This window comes from Seriola aureovittata, chromosome 8 (assembly GCF_021018895.1).
Source record: "Seriola aureovittata isolate HTS-2021-v1 ecotype China chromosome 8, ASM2101889v1, whole genome shotgun sequence".
In the NCBI taxonomy this organism is placed as follows: Eukaryota; Metazoa; Chordata; class Actinopteri; order Carangiformes; family Carangidae; genus Seriola; species Seriola aureovittata.
In genome coordinates, this window is record NC_079371.1 from 23,225,889 (window position 1) to 23,242,741 (window position 16,853).

The following is a 16,853-nucleotide window of genomic DNA, read 5'->3' on the forward strand; positions in this document are numbered from 1 at the left end:
TTAGGGAGGCCTGGAGGTAGGAGGGCTGAAAAGCTCTGCATAGCCCAGACCGCTGCAGCTATTAAAAGATGCCCTATGAACTAGTCTTTCTGATGGCATTAATACTGAATGGAAGAGGGCATGAGTTCAACAACAAATTCAGTCTGAAAAGCTTATTCATTATATATTCAAGAGGAGAGGGGAGGGGATGAAGACAAGAGGAGAGGAGAGGAGAGAAGAGGACAGGAGAGGAGATGAATTAATCTTAATTTATTAAGATTAAAAACGTCAGCATCGATGTACAGTGTATAACAGAACTGGTCAATATCACTTAAATGTTACGAAATTACAAATCCTAACTATTTAATACAATTTTATTTGTTTTTAGCCAAACCCCAAGAAGAATGAAGCCAATTCATTTGACAAACAGAGAGGTTTGACTAATTAAACTATAATGAAAGGTCCATATTTAACTGCAAAAAGGTCAGTACACCCTTCATTCTTCTATGTTCTTAACATTTCGAAAGTCCATCTTTACTTTTGGTGAAATACTCAATCCTCCTGAGCATGAATGATACCAGTCTCTTCGGCTGCTCTTTGCTGGTGGGCTTTTGTTGTTTTACCCTCAATTTTAAACACTCTAAAGATTGGATTTAAATCAGGGCACAGATCTGATGTTTAAGTTTTTTTCCTCTAAAAACTTGTGTGATTTGTGCTGTGTTTACCATGTATTGTCATGTTGGAAATTCACTCTCCTGCAAGTCTTCTTGAGACTGGGAGTCACCTTTTCAGTCAGTAATTAGGTATAAAACTTGAACTCATAGCGCCACATATAAATTCCATTACCCCTAAACTTTCTGCAATCACGCAGTCCCATATCAGCCCACTCGCACCTCCATGTTCAACAGTAAGCAGTCACTGTGGTAGCCCTGGACCCTGGACAATTTCCTTACCATGTCGCATCAGACATAACTCAGACCAAAACTGAGAAAAAAAACTACTGTGTTCAGGGGTTATTTTATAACTTTATTCATGCAATTAGCCTCAGGTGTAATCACTTCTGTTTGTATGTCTGGACAGGCCCATGACTTTGAGCTTTCAGTTTCATCGTAAGAGGACAGTGTTGAGATATCCGATGGCTGACTGTCTGAGGCATAAAGCCCACAACCAAGCCCACTTTCAAGCCGTGTTTTCAGAAGAGAAAACCTAAACACTGCCCTCTACATCCTGCTGTGTGTATATGTGCGTGTGTGAGAGATAGGCTTACCATTTCTTTGATTTCAGTTTGGGTGGAGGGTTTCGTGGAATTAAAAACAGGGCTCTCATTGGATGCATGTCACATAGAGCTAGGAAAAAAGACACAGGGTCAGAGAGGGAGAGAGAGAAAGAGAGAGACATTTATAATGAGGAAATACAGTACATTTGGGAAACATAAACAATCTATTAACAACATCAGTCACTTATATGTGTATGTGAAGATGTATTTCTGACTTACGAGGGGCTCCTTCAGCCATCTCTAAAGCTGTGATTCCTAAAGACCAGAGGTCACTCTGAAAATGAGAGGGACAGGAAAAGGTTAAGACTGGTGCACACACAAAGCTTAGCTTGAGCTCTAGTCATTTCCTGTAAACTTTGGATGTCCTGTTTTAACTCAAATAGTAAATCAGTTTGTGTATAGTGTGAGAGTGTAGATCCAGGAATAACAAAAACAATTTCCAAGACTTCAAGCCAAGCTCCTGGCATTTTACAAAGAATTGGATTCAGTGATTTCAAAAGTCATTGTGTAATTACTTCCAGAAAAGAAAATTTCCATTTATACGCATTTCTGTGAACTATGACATATCTAATCAGGATGGGTGAATGGAAACGTTTTGATGAAAAAGTTGCTTGAAGGATGTTCTGTGAGTAATGAAAGTCTTTCATGTATAATGATGGAAATCTTTCTGCTGAATATAAGGTGATGAAAGCCTAGACACCATTTACTGTAGAATTAGTCATTTCATGTGTCTTTGGTGGAATGAACAGCTACTGGATATCAAAAAAGGGGGTTCAAATGCTTTAAAGAGGCATTCAAGATGAATTGAAACCTCAGCTAAGACATACTCTATCCTCTCTGTCCAAGGCATATACATAATCTTTACTTTAATTTAACTATATATGTAATTGGCCAGTGTAACCTATACAGCGTTTTTCATCCTGTGATAATGGCAGCCGAAATTACACTTAAATCACTTGGTGACCAAGGGTGATTTCCTGGCCGCCTCCTGACAGCCTGCCTGTGGAACTCAGGATAGCCAGCTCAGTAACCACTTAAATCTCTCTTAAAAACCCATTTTTATAAAAAGTTCTTGGTCTTGTTTCGCTTTTTCTTTTGGTGTTGTGTATTTGAATTATGTTGTTTTAATGATTTTAATTTTACTGAGTGTACAAATAAAGTTTATTATCATTATCATCGTTATTAAATCAGTCGTTTAAACTGAAATTTTACTGCTGGATGCAATTTGCACCTGGGAGATAGCACCTGTCTGTAATGGTGAGTATATGAAGATGAGCAAAAGCTTTATTTTGTTTGTGAGAGACATCCATGTGTTTGTGCTATGGACAGTTGTTACTGTAGCTGTCATGCCAGCTAAACTGTTATTGCTGTAGGTAAACTGCCAACAATATTATTTGTCTGGCAAACAGCTTTAGATGCATTACCACCATCCTTTGGAATGGCGTAAGACTGACCCTGATTTGCATATATCCCAGGAAAACAAAGAGGGGCTGCAATCAGATTTGTGATCTGACTGTATGTGGCTGACGGCCTGTCTACACAGGAGGCATTTCTGTCTTTCTTCCATGCATCTGACAAAACAGATCTGTCTCTATTTTAATCAATATAGCTGTCTACACACATCCCAAGGCAAATTTTTACGCTTCAAGTCTATTTCCTTCCGAATTACCTGCTTAACTACAGTGATTGTGTGACACAGGTGACCTACACTCAATACTGTCCCAGTACTGTGTGCACAGTTCATCCCAATCTCTGCTGTCTCTTCCATGTTTGCCTAGTTGTATGAGGTTGTTTGATCACTGGATTAAAATATTACCATTTATTTTTAGTTTAGTTTAGTCTGAGTTTGTAGCTTCAGAAGTCTCATATGGTCTGCATTAACTGATAATAAAGAACAAGAACTTTCACAGTACTAATCAGTGTTTGAAATGCTCTTCATTCTTCTGCTGGATGCCTTGCTTTTATATTCATGAGTCACTCAGGCTGATGGGAACTAACCCAATTCCCAGGGTATTTTCCCATCCCAAGCGGTCACTAAAAATGTCCTTGAAGTTGGCAAGAAACATAACTACGTCTGTGTCATTACGTACCCTGTAGTCATATGTGGCATCAGGGTTCTCATCACAAGCAATGACCTCTGGAGCCATCCAGTAGGGAGTACCAATGAAGGTGTTCCTTCTGCCGATGGTCTTGTCCAGCTGAGCCGACACCCCAAAGTCAACTGAAACATAATAATGTAGGACGTCTGTAAACAACAAAATGACCATTGCTTTTCTGAGAGGAGGTTTTTTCATGGTTTGTGTGATTGATTTATGTATGTATGACTGCTATTGTTCTAAAGTTCAGCCTAGGGGAGGATGCGCATGTGTCTGAGAAACCGCAGTGCATGTGTAGATGTGTCATACCCAGTTTGACTTCAGCATTCTCTGTGAGCAAAACATTTTGTCCCTTAATGTCTCTGTGAATCACATGATGGGAGTGAAGATGGGAAAGACCCTGGAAGACAAACATACACACACATTAACACACACATACTCACAGAGTCATATGACTATCACTATAAATACGAAGTCACAAACACTGCCTTGGTAGAGTAGTTGCAGTTGTGTCTATTCTGAAGGAATATGAAATAAAAACTTGGATTTATTTCAACCCTGTGCTGCTTTTTCCCTATAAGAAAATTCGAAACAACTTTTCTTTAGGTGGCAGACTGGACTAGTAGCAGTGGCACAGTTTGAATATGTGCGCGTCTGTGTGTGTGTGTTTGTGTGTTTGTACTCTCGCCTCTTCAAAGGAGGTTAAATAAACAGAGGAAGTGAGTCTTATTTCAGACAATGACTTCATCATGCTATGCTGAGTGTCTGTGTGAGTTTACATGTGTGTCGAAACAATGGGGAGACAGCATGGCTGACAGCAGCAGAGAAAACCCTGGCATCCATCCAGAGTCCTTTGTCTCTCAAGTTTTTTTTTTACTTCTAAAAAAATAATCTCAGTTCCATGTTGACCTTGATAGTGTCAGCATAAAGGTCAGTTATGTTAGAAGTAAGTTGATATAAGTTGATATACTGTATGTGTGTGTGTAGGTCTGTTAGTAGAGCCACAAACTGAAACACCAACGCAGAAAGCAGTGCAAACATCCCGGAGTCTTTCTCAGGACCTTGTGATCTCTCATAATGATAACCATAACATCTTACACACATGTGTTTTAAAGTGGCCTTTTGAGTATATAAATGAAAAAATAAATCAATTATTCCCCCCACGTCACAGGGGGAAAACATGACAGAGAAGCTGATCCCTGAACATAAAGAAGTATCAGTGTCAGTTCGGCTTCTTCTCTTTGATGTTTTGGCAAAGAATCCAACTCTAAAAGTAGCATTGCGTTTCTCATACAACCGCAGCAACTCATCTTGCCTTTAGTTTGCATCCATACGCAAATGACTACCTCTGTTTTTTTCTCTTAATAATACCTCAGGAATAAGTTCGTTTTGTGCATCTTGTCTGTATGTTCGTGCAAGTTACTTGAGGACAGAGAGTTCAAATGCTACATTACATAACAAAAGGGATTTGCGTTAGTATGGTACAGAGAATCAGGTACACGTTCACATAATGTATACACTCCCTTACACTGTACAGCTACACAGTGAAAGGGGTTATTTTGAGTTTTAGCCTGATAGTTTAGCACTTCCGAGGTTTGATAACTATTATAACAGAAAAGCAACTGCGTTAGAAAATATCTGGTTCTTTAATAAAAAGTCAAAGCTAAAAACCTGTGTTCATACATAAAATTTAAGGAGAGAAGTAAACTACAACTCTTGGAGAGCAGTTCAGTGAGAAACATGCAATCACTGCTTAAAATATTGTAAAATGTACAGCTGATGTCAAGTCGAAGTTAAAGATTACACAGTGTAGAAACACGAAAAAACATTCAGCAGTTTAAATCATTTCAGCTTGGGGTTAGGGTCTGACAATAACCAAAAAAAAAAAAATATGGGTCCGAGTTGAGCCAATATTAGCATTTGCAGATATATTTGTAAGTTAATTTTTCAGGAATATTTGAGTGTGATCATTTAAACTCTTAAATATCAATATTGGTATCTGCCTCAGATATCCAGTGTTGGTCAGGCTCTCATATGGGTGAATCGGTTGTATGCTGTTTTATGCATATTTGTGTGTTACTTTGACCTTACCCTGAGCACCTCTCTGCAAATATAAGCTATCCAGTCTTCCTTCAGACAGTTTCCCTTGGTCTTCTTCACCAAGTCTGTTACTGAGCCAGCTCCACAGTACTCCATCACCAACTACATGGGCAGATGAAGAGCTGTCTGTCACACACACAGGTACTGTACTAGCCAAAATAACTATTAATATTACTGTCTTTTGATCCTAATATGTAAGACATAATACAACAAGAAAACAGTTTATGATAATGTCACACAGGATAAACCCAGAGGGGCAGCAGCTGTTAAAGAAAAATGTGTCATTTCTATAAGCAATAATTATTGAAAAAGCAGATAGAGTAGTTTACAAACCCAGAGCTGGTGGTCCTGTCCTGCAGGACCTTTCTTAATAAAAGCTCCATAATATGTAGCGATGTTTCTATGGTGGGAATAACTCTTCAACATGTTGATCTCCAGCTTTATCTCCTCTTCTTCCTCCTAAACATAAAAACAGAAACGCCACACTTATTCAGATGATAAAAGCGCCACTTTTTAACGTGACTGATCTGCATTTAAAGAAGCTGTTAAATGTCAGTGTTTGGCAGAGGAGAGACAGCTTGAATAAAAGAGCGTATTATACACTGTATTATGCATATATACAGGGTGTTTAGAAGATGTGGCACTTAACACTAAACCATACATCAAAATATGATGATGTTGATAATCCTGCTTCTATAATGAGGCTAATCTATAAAAGTTGAAAGGTGGCACTTTAAAAAGAAAAAAATCTAAGGCTCCATACAAAACAAACACGTACACAACCAGACAGACAGCAGCTCCAATCAAACTGTTGTGTAACCTCTACATGATCTTTCACCCAGCTATTGGACCTTAATTCAACTACTCTCAGTTTTCGACTAAGGTTGGTCAGTGTTATGAGACATAGGACAGATAGAAATAGCAGAGGAAACACAGAGTGGCACTTTTTGTTTTCTCACTATAAATCTCAGAAATGACTTGTGACTTTTCCAATTCACTGAACCTCTAAACCTACACTGGGCTAGAGGAGAAAGAGGAGAGCTGGAAGAAGGAGAGTAGAGCTGGAGGAGCCCGATGTGGCTGTTAATCAGAAAAGAGGAAACAACAGAGAGCTTCTCCCAGTCACTGACCTCCTTTAAATCTCCACAGGACAGGAGGGGAGAAAATGACAAGCAGAGTTTGACCTTTCACCTCTATCTGAAACACAAAGCCCCCTGCCTGTGTCTGCAGTCTGTCTGTGAGTGTGTTTGTGTGCGAGAAGGGAGATAATAGCCAAGCATTTCCTGCTAAAGAGTTTGTCTGCAACACAGAAGACCCAGAGTCTCATCGACAGCAAATCAACCAGGGTGTCCACTTCTGCAATGGACAGGTTTGTGGCAATGTAAAAAATAAGCACCAAGTCTGATCAGGGTGTAATAACTTTTTTTCAGACACAATAGAAACTGCACAGATGCTATTTAACTATTCTCTATTATTCTGCAGATAATTATTTCAATTAATCAATCAATTGTTGGTCTATAAAATTTAAGAAAATGGTTAAATATGACCATCACAGTTTCCTTTTAATTTGCTTGATTTGTCCAACAACAGTCAAAACCCCAAACATATTCAGTTTCCTGTGACATAAAACAAAGGAAAATAACAAATCCTTCTCGGTATTTTTTACATATTTTTACAACTAAGAGCAGGCCATGCTAGCAGTTCTGTTAGCAGCTCTGTGAGACTGTATAGAGGTTACACAGGTACATCAGAAACATGATAATGCTTAATCCTGCTTCTATAATGAGGCTTATCAAAAAAGTTGAAAGGTGGCACTTTAAAAACAATTCAGCAGCATTCATCATCATCAGCAGCAGCAGCAGCGAGCTAAAAGCTAACATCACTTAACAGTCTTACTTAGTTAGTGAAACTAAAAATCCTTTATTTATATATGGAAATGCCAACGCATTATATTTTTTTCTGACTTCCATTGTACAGTTTCAACTCTTACAAGACTAATTACACTGGACAGATGTTTTTTTCCAGTTTATCTGACCACCGGCCTGTTCCTGGAAGAGCACTTGGTTTCACAGTTTCAAAATATCAAAATGGTTCCCAATTCATTTTCTGATGATCAAGAAATTGATGAATTAACTAATCGCTTCACAACTACATGCTTAATTATCTGAAAGCGTAGTCCTTTAAGAGGGTTCAGCCTGACCACATTAGAAATGCTTCACTGAAACACTGCTTTGCCACATTATGACCCAGCATGCTTCAAAATCTGTTGCAACCTTATTTTGAGCACATATGTAACCCCATTCTGCCGTCACTGTTGATCTACCTGTCTATCTGTACACCACAAGTTGTTTGTTCCCTCATACAGCTGTAAGAGCGCAAGGTAGAACACACACAGTCAAATCACCTCCTTCTTTAAACTTAAAGGGTCTAATCCATACTCCATATACAACTGTAATGCTAACCAAACCACTGAAATTCAAAATACAGCTTCAGACAGATTTTTTCATCCTCATATGGATTTACAGTATTATGAGTCATATCAATAATTTTTTTCATCAACACTATCCAACACTGTGGTTTTAAAACTCTAAAATGAACAGAACTTTAACATCAATGAAATTCATCTGGAATATAATATAAAACTACTTCTGGACCAAAAAAGGAATATTGGTGGGGCTCTGAGAACAGTAAGAAAGAAGAGACTATTTCATGTAATTTAATTCTGTCAGGCTAGCGGTGTAAAACGTAGATTTTTGTTTGATCCTAGTTGTGTGTCTATGCTTTAGGGAAGGAGTTAGGAGAGGTTGTCAAATGGATTGTAAAAGTTCCATTGCTTCAATTACCCGCATGAGGAGAGAGAGAATTGAGTTGGTAAAGGAGAGAAGAGAAGAGAGACGCACTGTAAAGTCAGTCATTCAGTCTAATAATGAGTTTTAAAACCTTTTATACCAATGTTAAGAATTTTAAAATACTGTAGTACTGAAAAAAAATGTATAGACTGATCTTAATAATCTTTTATATCATTGCAATTGAGCATTCTCAATTCTCGGCTGGCAGGTGTGAATTAACCAGACGCCTTTTACACAGGTTTGGTTTGCAGCTTTAAATGAATGTGGCAGTATTAAAAGATAAAGATAGCAGAATGAAGCTTAAAGGGGCTATTTGTAAGTTTTCTCTGCCAATCAAATGTGTTTTTTTTCCTAGAGCGGGTGGTGGTGATTGTCACTAGACAAGAGCTTTGGCTTGATTGCGCCTCAAGACAAAAGATTATAATACACCCTCTGAGCAGTGCTACGTCTTCAGGGCAGATTGGAGGGCTACAGTGAGTCACTATCAGAAATTGACGAGAAGGATTGGGGCTAGCTGGTTAGAATGCAAACCTCATTAGAAGAAAAGATGTGATAGAGTTGACATTGGTGTTGTTTTCCACCTCTCGAGACAGCTCTTGGTGAGTAAAGGAATGAAGTTTGATGCTAAATTTGCAATGTTTCTTCTAGACTGGTAAGTAAACAGCTGTTGATGCTAACATTGGCTGTGTAGCAATAGCAGAACTTACATATAACTCCTTTAACAAAAGAGGTTGGAGCTAGGGTTATATATGTAACCAATAAAATAACATAGATAAACAGCTTCACAGAGGAATTCATGTAAATTTAAATGTCCATCGTATTTGATATTTTGATCCAAGGTTTCCACCAGAGTGTTCCAAGCCCCAAGCAGCTTGATTGGAAACCTAGACATAATAGTTGGAAAGCTCACCAGCAACTACTGATGATTAAAGCACCACTGTCGACCTCCCAGCTACAGGTCGGTGCTGGGCCACCACATCAGTCAAAAAAATCCATAAAGTTTTTACCAGCCCTGTCTGTGTGCCTGTCACAGAGTGTGCTGCGTGCAAAAACGCACAAAAAATAAAGAGATGTGGAGGAGGCACAGGTAAAGGGAGTCGAGTAGTAGAGTGGTGACAGCTAACATGTCTCTGTGTTTGTGACAGTGGGTGGGAGGAAAGAGATTAGCACAAAGTTATATATTTATTTATATACTTATTATATTTATATTCATATTTTCTGTTATTGTAGTTCCAATATGTTTAAGATTTGAAAGCAACCAGTGAAATTAATCTTTATGTGTGCAGTGCAACTAAATTTAAATATCTGTCAGCCCTATGAAACATACCCCTTCCTGTTTAGCTAGGTTGCATAGCAATGCAATGGGAAGGAATTCTGAGGTACGGAAACTATAGCTGTATCCCAATTTAGGGGCCACATTCAGTCTACGAAGGCGTGGCCTCCGAGGACCACATGAACCACGAGGCTGAACTGAAATGAGATAGTCTGGTCTACGGAGGATATCCTATTGATCCTCGACTGCTGTTTTATTTCTCTTTTTGAAAAGTGATTCATCACTTCCATGCAATGAATCTTGGGATGGGTTGGGCGAATGTGGATCATTCGGCTTGCAATTGAAGGTGCCTTCAAAATAAAAGCTAAAAGCTAACTAAAATTAATTACATAACTCAATGAATGACTGATGTTTTTAACATCTTTGCATGTGGCATTTTATTGGGTAGTGGTGGCCAATGTGTAAGAGGAATAATACCCGAGTTTTACATTTTGTAAGTGTAATGGATGATGTGGAGGCGAACAAAATTCTGACACAGTAAAGTGATCCACAAGTGGAATCCCAGCTAAAACTTCTCAAATCACTGTAACTTTTTGAATCAGCATAATGCACTTCTCTGCTGTCCATCTGTCTGTCCATTTGCACAGTATGCAACAAATAACTTCAATATGTGAGCTTTCATTATCTCTCTTCATAGACAGATAACACAGACAGATAACTAACAACATGCTGACTGGTTTATGCACAAACAGCAAGCGCCTTCGTGAGACCAAAAATGAAATAGGAATGCGACTGAATTTTTATTTTGACTTTAAATTCAATTTTGAACCATTTGCACATGGGATAGAACTAGATCAGCTTGTAATATTCTCATGTGAGGGTAATCATGTGTATACAAAAGTATGCCATGTATAATTTAAATTGACAGAGGGATTATCTATTATTATCACTTTAATATTCACCAAAGATAAGCAAGAGAAGAGGAACAAATAAGCTCAGAGTGGAGGTAAAGACAAAACGAGTATGTGTGTGATTGAATGAAGTGCATGTTTACCTCTGTGACTTCCATGACTTTGATAGCTGCCAGCTGGCCCGTCTTGACATGACGACCCTGTTGGGATACACAAAAAAGCAGATATAAAAGATTAAACACCCAACACAAAGCCAATTATTTCTACCAACATACACAGTTGTTTTTCAACTTGACACACCAAATAAAAAAACACAGTGAGGTGCGGTCCGTAGCAACATGTATGAGTAGAAGTGTGTCACTAGGAAACATCAGTCCCACAACAGCACAAGCTCTTACATAGTGCATGACTGTTTCAACATCAATCAAAAGGCATTTTGTCTTGGGTTTTTATAGAACAGTGTCCAAAGGGCAAAAAAATTGTGGTGAAAAAAGCTAAATTTTAGATAAATTGTGGATGACGAGAAGAGCAGAAATTGAGCTTTGGCTCTACACTCAAACCTGAATGAACTAGATTATGAAAAAGCTACTACTCTCTTCTCGCAGATTCCAGCAGTAAAAATCGAATATGTTCAAATGTGATATGATCAACTCCGTACGATTGCTTCATGCACAGCTCAGGCAGACTATCTCTCTGGGTGCTAAGAAAAGCAGTTCTCATGTAGTGACAAGTGAATCATCTCAGGCTCAGGTCAATATTCTACACATGTTCATTAAATCACAAGTGCAGCTGTGTGAATGAGAAAGACAGGCAGGGTCAAAATTGTCAAGCTTAGACACCAAATATTGTAGAATTTTATCTCCAGATTACAACAAAACCTGGCAAGCACTGGAATCTATAATCAGCCCAACCATAATGTATCATGAACACATATTACTACACAACTTTTGAGTGAGCCCTTGGATTGTGATATTATTTTCAATACTCATGGACACAGCTACAGTGCGTCTGTCTGCGTAATTTTATTTTCTCATGAGAGGCACAGTCAGAAAGAACAAGATAGGACGCAAGATGAGACAGAGAGAGAGAAGAGGGAGTAAGCCCACACACAGAGCAGGAGCTGTAAAGTGCAGTCAGGTGAAAAGGGGAAAATTGAAAACCTTGTCATGAGTCAGAAAGCTGACAAGATACTAGAGGAGCTCCTCTATAGGCCTTTAAGCTGTGATGTACAGTATGACAGAGCTCTGAGTGTGTGTATGAAATCGACGAGAGGGTACTCAATCAGTCAGCTAATATTCAGGTATAGACTCAGAGAAAAACAGTGAGGAGAAGATGAGCTTCAAAATAAACACATGTTTTGATATTTGCCTATTTTTGTTTTATCTTGTCTGAAGCTACATTTGAGATACACTGCCTGTTACTTTCCTGAGAAATATAACTCACAGGACTGAATCCTGCATTATATAGAAGGCCATGGGAAATAACATGGTGTTGAAACCTGTGTGTGATGAAACTATTTCCACATCTGCATAGTCTTGAGGAGTATCAAAGACTTACACCCAGTGGTATGTTTTAAAACTTCCATTAATTCAGTTACTGTCAATACCATCCCTCAGGTCAACAATAGATGAAAACTGTTATGGCAGAGAGATCTGTGAAATTAGTTTGATCGGAAATCGCAAAGGAAGCAAAGACAAAGTTTAATAACATGGGAAATCTCAGATATTATATAGTAGTTAGACTAGATTGGACCTGAGTGGATGGTTTGGTTCAGCAAATGTCTGCACTTAGTTACAGAGGCTAGTGGCAGAGAGGTTACTTCATACATGACATCATAAGTTTGGCTCTCTATGCTGTACTACTTACTGTTTCATCCCCATATAAACTATTGTAAGCGAGCTTTGCTAACAAAGTTTGCAAGTTATTAGATGAAGTACCTGCATGAAATATATCCATTACACTCTTTAGGACTCTGGGAATATTTGTGAACACTAGAAATACTGCATCCTTGTGTCCAGCGTATTTACAAGTTCAAATATAGTGTGTTCCATTCGAGTTTCATCTCACTTAACATGCATGTAAATGTTTTATACCCAGTAACAGCTGGGCAGGAAAATCCATGAAAACAGTGGAATGCTAAGTCATGCTTCACAATAAAGTTTATTTAAAATGTTACTGAACTGGCAGCTGTGAAGCAGACGACTTGTCAGATAACAACCTAGCTGATTTTCTTCACATACTGTATTGGACATGAGATATACTGTGTCAGGCTCAATGACCCCTGTTCATTCTGGCCACCATTCTGTCCCCACGTGGAGGACATTGTCTCCATAATTGCAAAGAATTGTGGCATACAAGCAGCCACTGCCCTGACTGTGATAAATAAGGAAACGGCCTTCCTGTCCCTTTAGACTCAATGGTGTCTGCTGGCTACGCTGCCACCACAACTCACTAATGTGAAATGTTCTACTCTCAGCTGGGCCACTTATTAACAATATGCAGCACTGACACACACACACACACACACACACACACACACACACACACACACACACACACACACACACACACACACACATACACACACACACACACACACACACACACACACACACACACTCAAAGGGCTCTGTGGTCTTCAATTAATTGGAGAAAGCTTGTGCACTTTCTGACATTGACGTCCAATGAATTAAATACATGGGCTCATGCACACACACACACATTATATGACAAAGTGCTAGGAATCAAACACACACAAATGAATCCAGATACAAATGTCATCTCCATATTTGTCTTGTTCACTTACACACATCACACACACATACACACACAATGGAATAAGGAATACTACAAATACTGTGTCAGTGAAAAGGTTACTATAATATATTCATACATATGCTAATTAGATACAAAAGAGACATTTATAATGCAGACAGCAAGGGGACAAATGAGAGAAACACTCTTACTGTATCTCTCTGCTACTCTCGAAAGTTTCTCTCTCCCTCTCTCTGCCTTCCTTGCTTTCATCTCCTCCTCTGTTTTTCTGTCTCTCCCCTACAGAACAGTCTGTTAGTTACATAGGTGTGCTTGGATGGATTGCATCTCCTCTACAAACTGCATGTAGGAATGGTGCTATTAAACGGCAGCATGTTTGTATCTGTTTGTGTGTGTGTGTGTATGTGTGTGTGTGTGTGTGTGTGCGCGCGCACATTTTGCTAGAGAAACAACCCATTTTTTCCCTCCCTTCCATTCACATGGAACTTTCACTGGCTGGCACTACACGGTCAAAAGGGCTGCACTGGTGTCTATTATATTTACAATAATGCTGCAGAGAACTGAGAAAGTGAAGCTGCTCCCACTGTGAGTGAGTGAGTGTGAGTGTGAGTGTGTGCGTGTGCGTGCGTGCGTGTGTGTGTGTGTGTGTGTGTGTGTGTGTGTGTGTTCTGTAAGCCAACAGGGATGTATTTACCAGGGCAGCCCAAGGAGAAACCATCTTGTTTGTTTGTTTGTTACAATTTTTCTGATGGTTAATGAGACTAGAGATAAACTGATTAATGGGCCAGACTGATATATCAACTCATACTAGCTTATCTTAGATACATTAGCATTGTATGTGTTGGCTGATAAGCAACAACAAATTTAAAATCCATGACTCATCATGCTGGCAGGATCTAATGAAGAGACACTATCAATTTGCATCATGGGAATTTTAGAATTCAGCAGTTTCAGAGTTTGATACTGCTGCATTGATTTCGATCATTCTTTTTTAAATCTGAGTTTTGCAGTTTCCCCAACTTTGTTGAAGTATGATACTGAATCACAGGTGCACTTTTAATTGGACGTTTGGCATTTTAGAAAGTATAGTAAGAAGGCCAGACCCTCCAAGAATATTCTAACTGGACTTTCCCATGTTCTCACTGCTCTGGGTCTCACTCTCTCTCTCTCTTTCTCTCTCTCACTCTCTCACACACACACACACACACACACACACACACACACACACACACACACACACACACACAAACACACACACACACAAACACACACACACACACACACACACACACACACACACACTGCTGGGTAATCAGCACAATCCATTGCTCCGAGCCTCATGGGGGGCTGCTTTCCCCTTCTCTCTTTAGTTTTCATCTGCCTCTCTCCCTCTTCCTTCCTCCCCTCCTCTCTTTCTCTCTGCTTTTCACCTATGCCTTCCTTCCTTTGCCCTCCCTCGCTCTCTCACTTTCCTCCCTCTCCTTCCTTTCTCTCCATTTTTCCCATTGTCTCTCTCCCACTCTCCACTGTTTCACCTCTACCAAACACAGATGAAGCAACTCTACACTATGTTGGAGGATGTTTCCTGTCTCTCTCTCTGTGTCTCTCTTCTGTTTTCTCTCAGCTCAAACCCCCACCCACCACTGCTTAGCTTTGGAACAAAGACTTTTATTTCAAGATAAGATCATATTCATTTCAATTTTCCAAATTTTTAATAATGCGTATTAATGTAATGTTAGGATGCTTTGCACAACTGAGCTATCCATTTTCTTTATATGAAGCGTTTTTCAAAATAAAAGCCTTCCAGTGGCTTTCACTGTCTAGCAGCTGCAGAAGTGGTTGTGATATCACTGTGGGGAGGGGTTACAAACCTCTGCCAAGGGGCTATGTTTCCCTCTGTCTGTTTAGTTGTCAAAACGATTATGCAAAAAGTACTGAATCTATTTACATTGAACTTGGTGGAGTGATGGTTAATGAGCCAGGGAACAACCCATTAAAGGTCCCATATTATAGAACGTGACTTTCCATGTGTTTTTTGATTATAAAGCAGGTCTAGGTTCTATATCAACTCTGTGAAAGTTTCAAAACGCTCAATCCTTTGAGAAATATACACAACCTGTTATCAGAAACTGTGACTTCTTCTAGCTGTAATATGTTATCTATGCTTGGCCTGGCTGTGCGTCATTCAGAAAACAGTCAGCCAAATGGGAGAGGGGCTAAGAGACCAACACAAAACGCCTTGTTCTTACTAGAGCTCTTATGGATATCAAATAAAACACTGGAAGAGTATAACATATGGGACCTTTAAATTTAGGTGCAGATCTGGATCACTTACCATGAATGTGAATTTTTTCTTTGAAGTTTGGTGTATGTTGTGTGACTTTGGCCCTGAGATCTGTGCTCTCTCTGGTTTTGTTGCAACAGAGATTAGCAGTTGGTCAAAATCTACATTTGGACATTTTTATACTTTGATCAGCACATCAGTGAACATGAGTAATGTAAGAATAATATGTAGGTCACAGAAAGGGAAGTGACGCTTCTGAAACTAGAAAGATTTGAGGAAGTGTAAGTGAATCACTCTGGCAATCGTACTGCGGCCAGCTGTTTTATGGCTATGCATGATGTATGAACATGGTGTCACCAAGGCTTACTGAGATGTATCAACTATCGAAGCCATGCTATAGAGCAAATTCAGATGGCTGTGACCTTTCAGAACTGTTTAGAATGACAAATGAATGTTAAGGATATGTTTCAATTTATTTTATACATGCTATAAACATTAGTCTAGTCAGAGTCAGAGTAACTACCCTGAATCTCGGGACTAATTTCAGCTTTACTTAGAGCAGAACTGTGTTGCATCAGCAGTGATCATGGCGCTTAGTCTCAGTGGAGTTTGCCGTTTTTACATTGTAACACACACACACACACACACACACAGAGAAAGAGAGAAAGAGAGAGAGATGACTCTAAAGCAATAGCTTGCAGGGAAGGGAAGTTCTTTTGCAAACAGGGAAACGCCCTGTGTATGTGTGTGTGTGTGTGTGTGTGTGTGTGTGTGTGTGTGTGTGTGTGTGTGTGTGTGTGTGTGTGCTGTGCAAATGATGACTAGATGGTACGTGAGAGGAGCATGCAGAGTGTGTGTCTCATGGTGATATAGTACTGAGAGAGTCCAATACAGCAACTCAGCAACTTCATGTTTATTTGAAAAGTTTTAACTGCTGAAGTTACTACTGTTGGTCACAGACTTTGCTATCCAGGAATCAAAAGCCACGTTTTGCTCTTTTGCTCTAATAATTCATGGCAAAACAAAAGAAAAATCCTATGAAGTCGTTTTACCCACATTTAAAGGCTGGATTTCTTTGTCTTGGTGCCACAAAACTTCTGCAGGCATACTACAACCATGTGATTGCTACCACACATAATACAGCTTTTAACACTAATGTGTGCAAGTGTGTGTGATCTATTCAGACACCAATTATTCTGTCCCTCTTTAGGACACCAAGAAGTAAGCATTTGAATATGTGAAATCAATGCTGTGCATGATGAAAAGCTTCAAAGAAAAGGCAACAGACAAACAAGAAGAGAAGAGAAGAG

General features: G+C 39.2%; 1 protein-coding gene across 4 annotated transcripts in view; it reads right to left on the reverse strand.

Annotated features, from left to right (window-relative positions):
- Positions 1-16,853, reverse strand: part of LOC130174072 (misshapen-like kinase 1) — a 66,374-nt gene that overhangs the window by 43,725 nt on the left and 5,796 nt on the right. For all 4 annotated transcript variants that reach the window (XM_056383679.1, XM_056383680.1, XM_056383678.1 and 1 more), the window contains exons 3-9: positions 10,628-10,684; positions 5,785-5,910; positions 5,443-5,553; positions 3,661-3,751; positions 3,346-3,476; positions 1,475-1,529; positions 1,247-1,325 (exon numbers count right to left, since the gene is read on the reverse strand). In XM_056383679.1, coding sequence (XP_056239654.1) covers positions 1,247-1,325; positions 1,475-1,529; positions 3,346-3,476; positions 3,661-3,751; positions 5,443-5,553; positions 5,785-5,910; positions 10,628-10,684 — 650 coding nt within the window. The remainder of the gene's footprint in view (positions 1-1,246; positions 1,326-1,474; positions 1,530-3,345; positions 3,477-3,660; positions 3,752-5,442; positions 5,554-5,784; positions 5,911-10,627; positions 10,685-16,853) is intronic.